General features: G+C 39.7%; 1 protein-coding gene across 1 annotated transcript in view; it reads right to left on the bottom strand.

The window, feature by feature from the left end:
- Nucleotides 1–17,700, bottom strand: part of LOC110086129 (collagen alpha-6(VI) chain) — a 62,497-nt gene that overhangs the window by 19,960 nt on the left and 24,837 nt on the right. Inside the window, exons 5-11 of the mRNA XM_078377344.1 lie at nucleotides 10,789–11,364; nucleotides 8,209–8,775; nucleotides 7,332–7,675; nucleotides 7,156–7,234; nucleotides 6,031–6,176; nucleotides 3,997–4,089; nucleotides 2,499–2,552 (exon numbers count right to left, since the gene is read on the bottom strand). Coding sequence (XP_078233470.1) covers nucleotides 2,499–2,552; nucleotides 3,997–4,089; nucleotides 6,031–6,176; nucleotides 7,156–7,234; nucleotides 7,332–7,675; nucleotides 8,209–8,775; nucleotides 10,789–11,364 — 1,859 coding nt within the window. The remainder of the gene's footprint in view (nucleotides 1–2,498; nucleotides 2,553–3,996; nucleotides 4,090–6,030; nucleotides 6,177–7,155; nucleotides 7,235–7,331; nucleotides 7,676–8,208; nucleotides 8,776–10,788; nucleotides 11,365–17,700) is intronic.

Raw genomic sequence — 17,700 nt, 5'->3', positions numbered from 1 at the left:
TTTTGTTCTTTACTCTTTTCAATATTTTAACTCTTAAAACAGTAAGACAAGGTATTTTAGTCACTTTATCTGAACCAAAATGACTAAGTTCCATCCTACAGAAAAAATCATCCTCTAAAAAGCAAATTAATATAGCTCAGAATAAAAAAATAGCCCCATAACAGTATTTGGGACTTTAGCCTGACACAAGCTACATGAATAGGTTTTAGCAGTTATTTTGCATTCCGTTATGCTATTTGTTAGCCATCTTGTGACAATGGCAGACATTCTGTTGTGCAGGTTCATCTACACAACGCAGAGCTGCAAAAGGGAAAACATGGCAGGGGAAACAATCTTCGTGGAGCACTTCTGCATGCATGCCACGCAATAGTCATGGTGAGAACTGGGCATAACACTTGGCACACATCTGCAGGTGTAACTTTATGTTGTGCCAGAATGAACAGGATTTCAGGCATTGACGTAGATCTATATAGTGCAGTAATAAAGAATGTGAACTGAAAAATGGCTCACCTTTATCTGTAGGCTACATGTCAACTTACAGAGTCACACAGGTCTTCCCACATGACTCTGCAGGCTATGGAAAAGCCATTGTTCTCTCAGTCTGTTCCACATTTCTGAAGCACAGGGATGATATTAGCCCTATTCAGTTATTACCTGCCTGGTTCTTGGCAGTCCACTTACAGAGTAGAGCCTAGTCCTCTCTATTACTGCTTTCTCCACATGGAGAGTGGTGTATCAGAGGTAAATTCCCTGCTTGTGTGTAAGCTGTCTGTGTGAGTAAGAACTCTGGAAGGCTGGGGTTCATGTTCACATGGGGAGTCCACGTACAAGCAGGAATTCTCTCCTCTCCTCTCTCCATATGGAAAAAACAGTACCATAAAGGGGAAGGGCTAGGTGCTTCTTCCTAAGCATGTTGCTGAGAACTGGCAAGTAAGGACTGAATAGGGATAATACTGTATTGACTTAATCATCTAGGAAGGGCGAGTGAGATATGCCCGTGGATCCAAAGAGCCTGTATGCCTGTAGAAGGCATTTCTGTCCCACAGATTTCTATTGATTCTCCCCTCCCTTGCTTGCACTGTATCATATGCCTTTCAGTAGAATCTCCCAACCCACTGGATTAGCTTCCAGGTGGAGGGCAGGCAAGGGCTTGAGGTCGAAGAAGAGGGATGGGGAAGCTAGAATTCTGCCCATGGTACATTCAAGTGAAACCTGTGCATGTGAAATGCTATGAACATTTAAAAAACAGATATCCTCCTTTGTGCATTACTCTTAGGATACCATAGAGAAGGGATGTGATAGAAAAGAAAAACAGTCCTCCCTTCTACCCCACTTTCCCCACAAAAAAGCACATAAGAAACAACAATACATTGATATGATGATGTGTACACTTAATGCGAGTTTTGACTAATTTTGTTTAACTTTTTTTTCCATTTTACAAACTATTCTCAAAGTTCTCCAGCAGTTCAGAAGAAATTCCCTGGTTGGGAAGAGGATGTTTCCAGTTTCACCAACACAAATCCAAAGTCCTTTGATAATGTGATGCCAAACATTGTTTCTATGCATGTCTCTCCATTTCATTCTCAACATTTATTTTTTTTTTCCATTTAGTGGAAAAGAAATTGCTTGTCCACCAGAAACATTCAGAGGGATTTTTTTTAAAAGATCAGTACAATTCTTATGCTTGGATCGTGCGGTTCTCATATGAAGTGGTTGGTGTTCTGCAGCTTTTGTGGATTCTCATGCTTTTAATTAAAACCTAGGAAATATATTTTCTTAAGGCCAAAGAAAATGTTAGAAGCAGCCCATCATTAGAAGCTGAAATCTGTTATATGTTCCAGAATGGTGATCCAATGAGACCTTGATGATCAAGCAATCATTGCAAATAAAGCTTGTGTTTAGATCCAGGAGATGAATCACCCAAAAAGCATGCAAAACCACTTAATATGAAAAATACAGAAGGTGTGAAATATTGTTTTGCTGTGACAATCTAATACTTCACCATTGCCACCTTCTAATAATAGGTCACCTACAATGTATAGTTTGGCCTTAATTGGATTTCTTCTATATCAAAATGTATGGATAACTAAGGAGATTACTGAACAAATCAAAGTATGCTGCTTATGTACCATCCCATAGCACTTAAAGCACTCTCTGTGCAGTTTACAATTTAATTATGCAGGCTACATTTTGCTCCCTCAGAAAGCTGTGTACTCAGTTTACCAACTTAGGAAGGCTGGAAGTCTGAGTAAATCATGAAGGGCTACCTGAGCTGGTTTGGATCAAACTCAGGTAATGAGCAGAGTCTTGACTGCAGTACAGTGGTTTGGCCACTGCACCACAGGGCTCCTCAATCAGTGGAGAAATGTTGTAGTTCCAAAAAGTAACTTGCCCCACATTGGCACAGAAACAGTTCCCTGTTCTTCAGATACTGGCTCTAGTTTTAAAATACTATTTTTTAAAAGCCAAAACTGTATATCTGTAATTTTGAAGCTTACAGGTTCACCTTCATCTCCCAGGTGTCCTTGACTTCCTTGAATGCCTGGACCACCCTGAAATTAAGATCAAGAAGTCTGTTAGGATCAAATGTTGAGATCACCTTTCAAGACTTAGGTCGTGCTTCCTTGATTAGAATTACTGAAATCTTTACATGGATTTTAATCAGAACTTGTAAATTTTACTTTTCTACCAAATTTTACTTTGGTAGAAGACAAAAGAAAAGGTCTTGGACTATTAATGGGCAATCTCTTGAACAGGTTTCCTGTTTTAAATATCTAGGTATGGCCCTTCAATCCACTGGGGACAGAAAGGCTCATAAATATGCAGCTACCCAAGGGGAAAAAACAGCAAATGCCATCTTAAGGTTCTGCTATTCCAAAGGGGGTCGATATATTCCAGCAGCCCAAAAACTCTTTCAGGCAAAGGTGGTCAGCCAGATGCTCTACTATGTCAACTTTACAGGGCCTCCATCTAGCTGCTTTGATCCGACAGAGCGGGTTCAAACTAAATTCCTTAGAGCAATTCTTGAAGTTCCAAGATGCGTACCAAATGCACAAATTCGTTTAGTGACAGGCTCACTAACAAGGATAGCCAAAATTACACTAGCCTCCCTTCAGTACTGGCTTAAAATAAATTATCAATTACAGGGATTAAGCCATCTACTTCTAGAGGACAATTTTCAGTTGAAGTGGTTGAAAGTGGTCCTAAACAAATTGCAAGTTATGGGCTTTTCTCCACAAGCAATACTGAATATGCAATGGGATGAAGTGAAATCAGCCCTTAAACAGAGAATAATGGACATGGAAAGACAGGTAGATCTCGGTAGATGCCACAACTTTAGAGCGATAGACACACACAAATATTGCTTGCTACTCATGGCTTATTCATCACAGCTTGAGACATATAAGTTTAGGAAAGCCTTTACTTTGGCTAGATGTGAGGCCTTTCCCTCAGTGGTGTTGGAAGGCAGATTTAAGAAGATCCCAAGGGAACAGAAACTCTGCCCTTGTGGATCTGGTGAGACAGAATCCATTGAGCATATGATTCTCAGATGTAACCAGCATAACAAGATTCGGGGAAATTTTTTACACCTCTCTTAAAATACATGACAAGCCAATGAGACTCGGACTACTGTAACCAATTGTTAATTGATCAAAATAGGATTACTACAGAACTGGTAGTGAAATTTTGGGTGGCATACCATAGTAGCCAGAACAGATAGCCAAACTTAGACATTGGTTTTATACTGTATTGTTATATTTGTAGTTTTATTGCTTTTTGTTTATTTGATTTGGCTTTTTGCAGTATATGTCAGTACTTGAAGCTCTGTATTAAATTTTGTTTTATGTATATGATTTGATGCTGTAACAATAAAGTATGTATGTACTTTTCTAGCTAGACTGCTACAACTTGCATAATTCTAGGAGTTTCCAAAAGAGTAAAGTTCCCAAACTCTAATTAAAACCCATATGCAAGATTTCAATTCCTCATTCCTACCTTCATCCCACGTCTTCCTTGCTCTCCACGGTCTCCTTCTTCACCAGTACATTTACAAAACACACAGCAACATGTCCGTTCGGCAACATTGGTCTTAGAAAAAGAAGAATGTCACAGTGTCATTCAAGGTCTTGATAAGTAAAGTTAGATAAGATTTTGTAACTTACTACCTATGCCTATTTCATCAATATGACGCAGTAACAGGAATTTGTGTTAGGTTCTAAAGCATGCACGATTGTCCATGCTCACCCACATTTTGGCCCAATGAAAGTTGGTTGTGCTATTAACTTCTTCAAATTAGAAGCCCTTTCTAAAACTCTCATTCTCAAGAATGATGAGAAAGAATGTAGTTTCACTTGTGGATTTGGGTTTTTTTGTGGGGGTGGGCGGTCTGTATATGTTTTTAATTAGAACTTTCTCAGATCCACACATTGGCTGAAATCCAGCAGCAAATTGCAACTGGAGTAGATCCATTGACCCAGTGGATTGTGTGGAGGAGGTGACTCACATAATCCCTCCTGATCCAATGGGCCTATTCTAGATGTGACATACAACTGGATTTCATCCCTTTCATTAACTTGAAAGCAATAACTTCAGATAAATAATAATAAAATGATGGTGGTGACATGAGGGAAAGAAGAACTGACAGTTTCATTTATGAAGGCAAGTCGTTGAGTTCTTAGCTCTTAAAAACTGATTTGAATCTGTGTATTCAAACATAGTTGTTGTGTTGAGTTAGGGTCGTTGCCTCATTTTTCTAACAGGTTCCTTATATTTAACAACTGCAATGAATACAGGTACAACAAGATGGTTCTCTCTGTGGCGGGAAGAGCTTCACCTTCTCAGTTGGAACTATATAGGTGATTAAGAATTTTGTTCAATTCATTTTTTTAAATCATAAAACTCACAACAATTCACAAATTTCTCCATAAATGTGATGAAAAGAACTTTGCATTAAGGAGTGGGTGAAGCATGTGGGAGAAGTTAAAACTGTTTTTTTTTCCAGGATTCACTGTGGGAATTCTTATTTGACAACAAGGGAATTATCAGCTGATCTGTCTTCCTTTTTTTCTCTCCCCTTTCCCATGAACATCATGCAACCTGAGAATTTGCCACCTCACTTCTTAGAACTTGTTCATGAAGTTCTGTCTCCATCTTTGTCATATTAAAATCAAATTTGTGTGCTTGTGATGATGTGAAAGAAATTTAGTGTAGTGCTAAACATTGCAGAGAGTTTATTGCACCCACTTCAAAAGAAAAGCAAGGTAGGCCCTGAACTTCTGAGAAAAATGATCTGTTTGGTCTTTTCCGTAAAAATGAATAGGTAATAAATTGTAAAGCAGTGGAGAGGGAAAGAATATATGAAGGGTCATTGTTTACGTTGTTTATCCTTGATCATAGCATTAAGCCTAAGCTGTAGAAGCTAACATGAATTATGTGATTCCCCATAATTACATTGCATGTGTGTATTACGAATACCAGAAAATTTGCACATTGTAAATTTCTTGCATGCAGGCAGTTTTGTCTTTGAGGGACCAATTTTCTCCAATAAAAATAAAGCAAATAAAGAAGGCAAGGAAATTATGAGGTGATACACAAGGAAACCTAAAACAAATATCCTCAGATTCTAAGAAATGAGCCTGCTAATATTTTGCCACATCCTTATCCCAGATTGCTATCTACTATTTTGCTATCTAGCATTTTCCATGTAGTCGCCCAGCATTTTCAAATCTGATTTATGCAGTGCCATGCCAGTTTCTCAAATGGAGACAAAGAATGTGCTATAATTGAAGGAAGAAGAAATTAATATGAACTGAAACTATGAACAGGAAGTTGCCAATAAACAATAGAGAGGGTCTTTTCTAAATGGAATATACTTCTGAGCAGACAATATATTCTGTGCTGAACCTTACTTTTAATCCCACCACCAGCTAATAGTTGAAAATCAAATACCACCAAAGTAGAGGAACTCTAGAAGCAAACGTATAACAGTAAAAGTATGTTTGAGCCTTGGTGCTTCAGTGAGTTACTTACCACATACTTGGACAATTGGCTGGCAATATTTCTCATGCCTATAGTCAGCTGTGTCTTGTATCCAAATCCTTTTCCAAATTCAATATACTGGAGCTCATTAAAATTTGAAGCTCCTTCCAGACCGACAGTTATCAGTGCATCCAACCCTGTTAAAAGTACCCATTGTAATTTATTTTGCTTTCTCTAAGTTAGAACATACTACAAATATGAGGCAAACCAATTATTACCTATACACAAGGACTGCTGCCAAATACTTAGACCCAAATCTCGGAAACTTGGACAGCAGCTAATCAGAGAAGACTTTGACACTGAGACCACATGGAGCCAGGAGTGGGCAACTTCTAATCCAGATCTGTTTAACTTAGTGTCCAATCCAATACAATGCCATATAGCTTTGATCTCAAGGAAAAACTGGACAGTGCCTAACTGGATCAGAACTAACCACAGCAGCTGCCAATGTTGGAAACATAAAAGAGGGCTGGCCAATAATCCTAATTATGACTGTGGGTATGTCTCACAAACTTTGCATCACATTGCAATGGAATGCCCCCTTAGAAAGTACCCTGGCTCCCTACAAGAACGACATCATATTGAGGGTACTGCTGCTCAGTGATTAAATGATTTAGATATCCAGTCTTAGGTTTAGTCTATCTAGCAACTGCTCATACATAATTTATTTCACTAATTATTCACTATTCATATTGTGTGTCTTTAGAATCTTGTAGAATTTATTCTTTTAATGTTTTCTATTTTATGCATATTTTATATTGTCTTTGTGAAGTCCTACACAATAATGCTGCATTCTGCTATGCCATACGAAATAAATAAAGTTCACCCTGAGACAGGGTGTAATTGCTATGTAGTAAAGAGATAAACTTGTAACACAGACTCCTTATTTCAAATTTCTGAGGAACTGTCTTCAGCCTTTTCCCATATATGCTTTCCAACAACACATCCCACACATATTCCATGTATCTCCAGAGCTTCACTCATGTGCACGATTCTTCCCTCACTTAGCTTCTCACTTTTCTGACTCCTGAATTCCAAGCAATCTCTTGTTTGTTTCGTACTGGGAATCCTGAGGGTATGAAATCTTTATACTTGTTCATCAAATTCATAATGTACCTCTTTTCCTGAGTTCTTCTGATTTATGTTCCAGGACTTCTACGTTGTCATCCAAGCCATCCGAAAACACAAGTAGTACCTGCAGAAAGTTAATCAAAAGAATAACCCATGGCCTTATTAATGTTATATCATATATCATTGGCTTTGTATGCATAAGGGTGATGTGGGAGCATTACCTTCCTTCGATCTGTAGATTTGATTTGGAATGTTTCCCAAAGTGAATCCAAGAACTCTGCATTGAGGTGAGATGCATTCCTGATGGTGGTGCCCACAAGACTGTTCAAAAGTTTCTCGCTGTCAATTTGAAACTTTGATACCACAGGTGGGTCTGTGTTTCTCACCTTCACTGCCACACTGGTTTGTGAGTGTGATCTGGCATTACAACTGACACCTGTTAAGTATGTGAGGGCATTTATGATCTGAGGAAAATGAGTTTCCAGCTGGTACTGTCCATGGAATACAGGGTCGCCTTGACTTTGTGAGGAGACATCTATTCCCACAACAACATCCATGAAGCATGCTGGTTTTGTGAGGAGGAGAAAACAGTACCAATTACTATATGCAATAGAGAGCGAAACACTGGGAGAAAAAAAAGTAAGACAAAGATAAGAGGTATGGATGGGGATTGAGATAATTACTGGGAATTCCAGCTACAATTATACAAAGATGACTGGGAGACAACTGGTATCCAAAGAGTTTAAACATTGAGGCTATTTGAATGGCTACTAGTAGTCATTATCAAGCATTTGATCAGGCTTTGAAAATGATTTTTTTGGAGTTATCTAAATGTGTTGCCAAGCTGTTAGTGATGGGTCACACTTCAACTAGAGGTAATGTATCATTTGGATTGACCCATTGCTCCCCACCAGTTGAAACTTTTGCAGATAACTCAATTTGGAGCTTAAACTATCCATCTTTACAATTTAGGGGATAAGGACCAGGTCTATGTATTCTGCAACTGGGTGCAATTCTGACCACATGCCCCATTCTTACAAAAGCCCCAAGGATTTGGGAATATTGAACTACTTCAAAGCTAGAAGTAGGAATACTTACTTGTTGTATCTTCTTCCTCACAAATATCATCAACTAGTCTTTTTTTAATTACCTTCAGTTCACTGAAATTGTCAACTGTGTATTTCCTGTCTGAGGAGCCAGCTATCTGACTAAGCTGCAACTGGTCAATTCTCCCTACTCCTATGGCGTATATGTCAACACCTTTCTTTCTCAGATCTTCTGCCACTTTAGAGACTTTGTCATGTGATCGGCCATCTGTGATCACCAGCAAAATCTGTTGGATGTTTTCATTTATTCTGCTGCCACCTTCTGGTGTAAAGTAGCTCTTCACTCGCTCAAGAGCTGCACCAATGTACGTTTGAAGTCCTTCCATCTGTCTGATTTGTCCAATTTGAGTTTCGAGTTCAGATTTCCGCTGGAAAATATTCAGTCTGAATTCTTCCTGGTACCTATCACTATACTGAGCAATGCCAACTTGTACATTGTGACCAGTGTTGAATGGGCGAATCACATCTTGCAAAAAATTCTTCATCTTAGTAAAGTCACTGTCACTTATACTGTTAGACCCATCAATAAGAAATACTAAATCAGCTGGAATTCCACATTCTGAAAAGGAGAAGAAAAGAAATGTCATGGTTTACAATTGTAACTAACAGCATCTCAAGAAAAGCTCAGGGAAGATGAACAAGAAATTGATGTTGGAGAATAATATTAGAAGCTAGCCCCTGAAAATATTGCATCTGTTTCTCTATAATGTTTGCATTATTTTTCCAAGCACAATTTTCTTCCATCCCATTTTGCATACTTTTTGAATATTTGTTAAAAATCTATACAAATGTTTGTATATATTCCATCTAATATATTAAGTTTACAAACATTTTCCTTAATGTATCTATTTTTGTACACATTTAATCTAGAGTTGGATACAACTGGACTAAGAATGTCAAGCGGAATCTTTACCTTTAATAGAAGTATAGTTTCCAAATCCCACAAGGTGCTAGCCCCCTCTATTCAGCACTGGTTAGACCTCACCTTGAGTATTGTGTTCATTTCTGGACACCAAACTTCAATAAGGATGCTAACAAATTGGAACAAGTTCAGAGGAGGGCAACAAGGATGATCAGAGGGCTGGAAACCAAGCCTTATGAGGAAAGGCTGAAAGGTATTGGGCATGTTTAGCCTTGAGAAAAGAAGGCTAAGGGGGGGATATGATAGCACTTTTCAAATATTTGAAAGGTTGTCATACAGAGGAGGGGCATGATTTGTTCTCGATCATCCCAGAGTGCAGGATACGCAACAATGGGCTCAAGTTAAAAGAAGCCAGATTTTGGTTGAATATTAGAAAAAAACTCCTAAATGTTAGAGCAGTACGACAGTAGTGGGAGTCGGTGAGTGCTCCAATACTGGAGGCATTCAAGAAAAATTAGATAATCATCTGCCAGATATGCTTTGATTGTATTCCCGCACTGAGCAGGAAAATGGACTTGATGGCTTTGTAGGCCCCTTCCAACTTCACTTTTCTATTATTCTTTGTTTCTATGGTCAAATCACTACTGATTAAAAGTGATTCAGGGTGAACACAACTCTGATACAATGTGAAAAATTTGAATCAAAGGAAGCCTGGCAATTTCCTGCTGCTACTGACATCATCACTGTAGTGGTCACTCTGTAGCCTCTGCCAACTCAGGCCTCCAGGAGTGCTCACTACTCTTCCTCTTCAACTGCTGCCATCAATTATAATCAATATTCAAAAAGACAAGTATTTCTTCCAAAACAAAACTTGTTTATTGATATAATAAAATAAAACGAGTAAATCACAGATAGATAATCAAGATGTAAATCACGGTTTCTCATTCACTATAGCACACACAGACTTTTCCCTCACTGACTGTTTGGCTCACAGGCCTACAAACATGCTAATCACTAACTCTCAATCTCTAAATCTATCAATCTCTCCATCTATCCCCCTCCAATCTCTTCATCTCCCCTTTTATATTCCAGCTCCTCCCCCTTCTGCACCACCCTCCGTCCCCCCATTGGCTGATGTTCCACTGCCCAGCTGTGACAGACAGGTGAGAGCAGGGCTGAATGTTACAATCACTATTGTGAATACAGAGCTGTGCAACAGGATTGCAGTCAGAAAGACTTTATTTTGATTAAACCTGAATGGAAATTTTGTTAAATTCAGTATTGTAAAACTGCAATCCACTGCGTACCTACACTGGGATAAACATCACCAAACACAGAGAGCTTAAACATGCATACATAGCTCTCTGTGTTCACTGCAGTCTTTCCCAATGTAACTGTGCAGTGGGTTGCAATTTTATGACATTAGGTATAAAGAAATTTCCATCCAGGCCTAGTTAAAATTCTCTCTTTGTTTAATAAATTACCTTTCAAAATTGCGCAGTAATATGCAATATCTGCATTTAGGCCATTTTAAAATTCCATTGTAAATGCTGTATCAACAAACTTTGACAACAGAAATTGATGCCATCTGTATATTTTCAGGAAATGTTCTATTGGACTTAAAATAGAATGGCCCTAAAAAAGAGATAGATGGAGGTAAAAAAAGAGAGAGATAGAAACATAAAAAAAAAGAGAGAGATAGAAACATACCTGGTTTTGAAACACTGCATATCTTATGTGACACATTGGAATGCAGGTGTTTCAGTCCTTCAAATGTATTTACATAGAAATATTTATCTTCTGATCCTGCCATGGTCAAAAGCTCATCTGGCCTTGCTCTCTCTATCCCAATAGCATAGATGACAATGCCGTTCGCCCTGAGTCTCCTTGACACCTCATCAAGTTCTGATGCATCATGGGAGTCCCCATCAGTTATCACTATAAGAACCTGGGGGACACCTTTGTATTTGCGGCTGCCATGTTCCTCAGAGAAAAGACTTTCTGAGTGGCGCAATGCTTTGGCGGTATACGTTGTTTCTCCAATAGATTTATCATTTTGGATAGCCTTAATGATGGCTGATTTGGACCCATAGTCATTCAGATAGAAAAAGGTTTCTGGCTCAGCTGAATATTTGACAGCTCCAAATTGAACTTGGTCATGGCCAACATCAGATTTTTTTACCAAGGCAATCATGAAGTCTTTCATAATATCATACTCTTTGGGATCTATACTTCCAGAACCATCAATGATGAAAACAATATCTAGAAGTTCTATCCTTCTGCACTCTAGAGTAATAATAAGGAAAAGAACAGTAAGAGTTAGTAACTAATATATGTAATTATACATCTTTATAATAGTAAACCTTTGTTGTCACCAAAAATTGTGAGTTTATACCACTTTAGGAGGAAATCTGCTTGGAACACATGTTCAAGAGACTGTCTTTTAAAAAACTTAAAAGTAGCCATGTTCATTTGTTGTAGTGAAAGAGAAACCAGAAGCCAAGTAATATCTATATGTAGCAACTGGAAGAGGTGAATGAAACATTTTTCAGACTCAAATACCCATCTGATATATGAAAACAGCAGTTCAACAGGGCTATACAAATGCCTAGAAGTGAGCTTTTACAAGATAAATCCCAAACAAACAACAGGATGCCACTGATGAGGACATATACTTCCCAGCTGAACCCCAAAAGCACATCATCAGAGACCTTCAGCTCGCATTAGTCAACAACAAGTCTCTGACAAGCCTAGATGGGCAATGTATGCTGACATACAGCCTCCAAACCTAAAGAGGTCTTTAACTAGTAAAAAACAGACCCTGACAAGGGAATCTGATCTTGTGCCAGCTCTGTCCTTATATTTATACCGGAAACACCGCCAGAAGACCAAACAACACAATCAACAATATCAGGGGGTTCTCATCCTCCAATGTGATTTATGCCATCTTTTGTCAATAATGCCCCACTGCAGTTTATTTATATGCAGTATTATTTATAGTCATATGTTTTATTGTTGGCAGGGATAACTGTTGGAAGCTTAGAACTGTTGCCATTGGTTTTAAACTGTTATCATTTTTATACTTCCTCCAGAGACACAGCCATTCATCTGAAGAAATGTGCTCAGACACATGGAAGCTTATGAAAAATAAAAACTTGTTAGTTTTATAGATGTTACATTATTTCTGGTTAGTGTTTTAAAACCTTTCAGTATTTTACTTCTGGGATCCTTCCAGATGAGGCTTTTAACCTCTCTGCCTCAAACACAGAATTCCCTTGTCTCAAACAGAATTTTCTCTTTAAGGGAAGGCAGTGTTTTCTATGTGTGACTTCTGGTATTTTTTCATCGCTCCCAACTTTTGTCTTCCTAGAAAGGAAAAACATCATTTGTGGAGAAAAATGTGGAATAAGTGCACAGTGATTGGTGGCACAATGAGTCCTCTCTCCAGGAACACACTAGAATGTGTGATTGTGTGTCTATGAATGTGGGCATTATAAATCTGAGCCCTATGCTGCTTTTCTGGGAGGCACACTGAGATGTCTGCCTCGCATGGCACCTTCTGAGCAGACCTTGGGAAAAATCCCTTTTAGGACTCAAGTTCCAAGATTCTTCCCAGCCTGCATAGTCAGTGGCCATGCAGGCTTGAGGGAGTCTGACAGCTGTATTTAAAAAAAACTAATTCTTCAGAGCTCTGAATCTCAGTGTTCTTAAAGGGCAGCCATGCAGGTGCTTATTAGTTTGTGTATTCCATGTACTAGATATATTACTCAACAAGAGTTACTCAAAGGTTTGTCATAGCTCCATAAAGCACAAGCTTCCCTGAGGACCTGGAGGTGTTCTCACCTGGAGACTAGACCTACCCATCAAGGACTCAAAGAGATCCAGTCATCAGAGCACATGGCAATATTTGGAGATATGAAGCTGAAGCAAAATCCAGGAACGCACCTGCTACTGCTATTCATTTACCGTGAAAATATTTCTCTACAAACCCCCAAACTTTCATAAAAGAGTCAATTTGTTAATCTAGCAGTAGGAGCAGATTTACCCGAGTCCTGTTGCAAACTCCTCATATCCTACTCAGACAATGTTTACTGATGCTTACCATTTGCCTCATAAAAAATGAGTTCAGACTATCCTAACATGGGTTCCCAAAAATGATGGATGAACGTGGATACATATTCTTCTCATATTGTGATTTTTAACCCAGAAATATGTTGTCCAAATATACTTTTGAAAGAAAATATTAATGAGAGTCAGAGAACCTTTAAAATGGCTTGCAATATATGCAAGATTGCTTTTGAGCTAATGTTTCTCTCAGAGGAGCTACAGTTAAATATTCAATGCATCTCTATGTTTAACAGCTGGGCCTTATCAAGTGGGATCACTGTTTTTAATAATTCCTATTGTGACTTATGGGCAGCTGTATCTTTTTATGTCCTTGGCATTCTCTAACAGAAGGCATGACTTTACAGCATGAGCCATATCTTCCATGCCATGTGTATTAGTTTAACAAGACAGGATTATCTACAACTACATGGGTCTGGAGGCACAAAAGAAAGAGAATAGCCACAAATGCTTTTCTACAGACATTCGTGCAAGAATGTACATATAGATTTATACAATATTGTGCTAGGGAGACGCTATAATCATCCTCCTGCAATGAACTAGAAAATCTTGCACACAAGAAGAATTTACTTGGTTTTACATGTCTTGTGTAACATTCCAGCTTTAGCATGAACTATAAAACAGCTGCTCTGTAAATGGAAAATTTCTGAATGTGGAAAGTAAGCTTTAGATCCACCATACAGTTCAGTGAGCAAAATGGTTCTAACATTTCCAGAGGTCCTCTGATCAAAATGCTGGTAGCATTTTGTATTATTTAGTGGATAAATGTGCCAATCAAAATGGGTCCTTTAGCAAAAAGTCCACAAACAGATTACATTTAGATGTAGGTTAAAAGAGGTATGGTTGGGGCATTTAACTGAGGGCAGAGAAAGGGCTGCTTGCCCTTAACAATTCACATCCCATCATGTGGAAAGCTAGCAGAATAAAATAGAAATTAACTGGATGTGCTTTACAAGTTATGTCCATCACAGCCACATGTGCCTTAATTGTATCAGCCTAGAACAGAAGGCTCCTTCATGGATTGCTGCCTTGTCGTGGCGAAGGGGCTTGAGTAACTCAGAGAAGCTATGGGCAATGCCGTGCAGGGACACCCAAGACGGACAGGACATAGTGGAGAGTTCCGACTAAACGCAATCCACCTGGAGTAGGAAATGGCAAGCCACTCCAGTATCTTTGCCAAAAACGCCCCATGATCAGAAACAAAAGGCTAAAAGATATGACGCTGGAAGATGGGCCCCTCAGGTCGGAAGGCGTCCAACATGCTACTGAGGAAGAGTGGAGGACAAGTACAAGTAGCTCCAGAGCTAATGAAGTGGTTGGGCCAAAGCCGAAAGGACGCTCAGCTGTGGACGTGCCTGGAAGAGAAAGGAAAATCCAATGCTGCAAAGAAGAATACTGCATAGGAACCTGGAATGTAAGATCTATGAACGTTGGGAAGCTGGAGGTGGTCAAACAGGAGATGGCAAGAATAAACATCGACATCCTGGGCATCAGTGAACTAAAATGGACAGGAATGGGCGAATTCAGCTCAGATGATTATCATATCTACTATTGTGGACAAGAATCCCGTAGAAGGAATGGAGTAGCCCTCATAGTCAACAAAAGAGTGGGAAAAGCTGTAATGGGATACAATCTCAAAAATGATAGAATGATGTCAATACGAATCCAAGGCAGACCATTCAACATCACAATAATCCAAGTTTATGCACCAACCAGCATTGCTGAGGAGACTGAAATTGAACAATTCTATGAAGATTTACAACACCTTCTAGAACTGACACCAAAGAAAGATGTTCTTCTCATTCTAGGGGACTGGAATGCTAAAGTAGGGAGCCAAGAGATAAAAGGAAAAACAGGGAAGTTTGGCCTTGGAGTTCAGAACGAAGCAGGACAAAGGCTAATAGAGTTTTGTCAAGAGAATAAGCTGGTCATCACAAACACTCTTTTCCAACAACACAAGAGGCGACTCTATACATGGAAATCACCAGATGGGCAATATCGAAATCAGATTGATTATATTCTCTGCAGCCAAAGATGGAGAAGCTCTATACAGTCAGCAAAAACAAGACCTGGAGCTGACTGCGGTTCTGATCATCAGCTTCTCATAGCAAAATTCAAGCTTAGACTGAAGAGATTAGGAAAAACCACTGGGCCACTCAGGTATAATCTAAACCAAATCCCTTATGAATACACAGTGGAAGTAAAGAACAGATTTAAGGAACTAAATTTGGTGGACAGAGTGCCTGAAGAACTTTGGAAAGAGGCTCGTAACATTGTCCAGGAGGCAGCAACGAAAACCATCCCAAAGAAAAGGAAATGCAAGAAAGCAAAGTGGCTGTCCAACGAGGCCTTAGAAATAGCAGAGAGGAGAAGGGAAGCAAAATGCAAGGGAGATAGGGAAAGTTACAGAAACTTGAATGCAGACTTCCAAAGAATAGCAAGGAGAGACAAGAGGGCCTTCTTAAATGAACAATGCAAAGAAATAGAGGAAGATAACAGAAAAGGAAAGACCAGAGATCTGTTCAGGAAAATTGGACATATTAGAGGAGCATTTTGCGCAAAGATGAACATGATAAAAGACAAAAATGGGAAGGACCTAACAGAAGCAGAAGACGTCAAGACGAAGTGGCAAGAATACACAGAGGAATTATATCAGAAAGATTTGGATATCCTGGACAACCCAGACAATGTAGTTGCTGACCTTGAGCCAGACATCCTGGAGAGCGAAGTCAAGTGGGCCTTAGAAAGCATGGCTAACAACAAGGCCAGTGGAGGTGATGGCATTCCAGTTGAACTATTTAAAATCTTGAAAGATGATGCTGTTAAGGTGCTACATTCAATATGCCAGCAAGTTTGGAAAACTCAACAGTGGCCAGAGGATTGGAAAAGATCAGTCTACATCCCAATCCCAAAGAAAGGCAGTGCCAAAGAATGCTCCAACTACCGTACAATTGCACTCATTTCGCACGCTAGCAAGGTTATGCTCAAAATCCTACAAGGTAGGCTTCAGCAGTATGTGGACCGAGAACTCCCAGAAGTACAAGCTGGATTCCGAAGAGGCAGAGGAACTTGAGACCAAATTGCTAACTTGCGCTGGATTATGGAGAAAGCCAGAGAGTTCCAGAAAAATATCTACTTCTGCTTCATTGACTATGCGAAAGCCTTTGACTGTGTGGACCACAGCAAACTATGGCAAGTTCTTAAAAAAATGGGAGTGCCTGACCACCTTATCTGTCTCCTGAGAAACCTATATGTGGGACAGGAAGCAACAGTTAGAACTGGTCATGGAACAACTGAGTGGTTCAAAATTGGGAAAGGAGTACGGCAAGCCTGTATATTGTCCCCCAGCTTATTTAACTTATATGCAGAATACATCATGCGGAAGGCTGGACTGGAAGAAACCCATGCCGGAATTAAGATTGCCGGAAGAAATATCAACAACCTCCGATATGCAGATGATACCACTCTGATGGCAGAAAGTGAGGAGGAATTAAAGAACCTTGTAATGAGAGTGAAAGAGGAGAGTGCAAAAAACGGTCTGAAACTCAACATCAAAAAAACTAAGATCATGGCCACTGGTCCCATCACCTCCTGGGAAATAGAAGGGGAAGATATGGAGGCAGTGTCAAATTTTATCTTCCTGGGCTCCATGATCACTGCAGATGGAGACAGCAGCCCTGAAATTAAAAGGCGCCTTCTTCTTGGGAGGAAAGCGATGACAAATCTTGACAGCATCTTGAAAAGCAGAGACATCACCTTGCCAACAAAAGTCCGAATAGTCAAAGCTATGGTTTTTCCTGTCGTGATGTATGGAAGTGAGAGCTGGACCATAAAGAAAGCAGACCGCCGAAGAATTGATGCCTTTGAATTGTGGTGCGGGAGGAGGCTCTTGAGAATCCCCTGGACTGCAAGGAGAACAAACCTATCAGTTCTAAAGGAAATCAACCCTGAATGCTCACTTGAAGGACAGATCCTGAAGCTGAGGCTCCAGTACTTTGGCCATCTCATGAGAAGAAAAGAGTCCTTGGAAAAAACCTTGATGTTAGGAAGGTGTGATGGCAAGAGGAGAAGGGGACGACCGAGGATGAGATGGCTGGACAGTGTCTGCGAAGCAACCAACATGAACCTGACACAACTCCGGGAGGCAGTAGAAGACAGGAGGGCCTGGCGTGCTCTGGTCCATGGGGTCACGAAGAGTCGGACACGACTAAACACACACACACAGAAGGGCTATTATCTTGCGCAGTGCATTTCATGAGGTGGTCACAAAACTCAGAATGTGTGTGTGTTTCGAGCATATAGCTCCAATCATTTGTTGCATGAATTAAAAGGCACCATGAAGATACTGTGGTGATTTGTTGCCATTCCCATTCACTTCTGTTCTCTGGAGCATCAGAACATCAGTTGAAAGTGATGAGAAAACTTGCAGCTCTACCGTTGTTGCAATAAAATCCCCTGATCATTGACTTGTTGGCTTAGTGAGGGGACATGAAGTCC

Source organism: Pogona vitticeps, chromosome 6 (assembly GCF_051106095.1).
Source record: "Pogona vitticeps strain Pit_001003342236 chromosome 6, PviZW2.1, whole genome shotgun sequence".
NCBI classification, from domain to species: domain Eukaryota; kingdom Metazoa; phylum Chordata; class Lepidosauria; order Squamata; family Agamidae; genus Pogona; species Pogona vitticeps.
The sequence above is the reverse complement of the archived record's forward strand: the minus strand, read 5'-3'. Positions and strand labels throughout refer to the sequence as shown.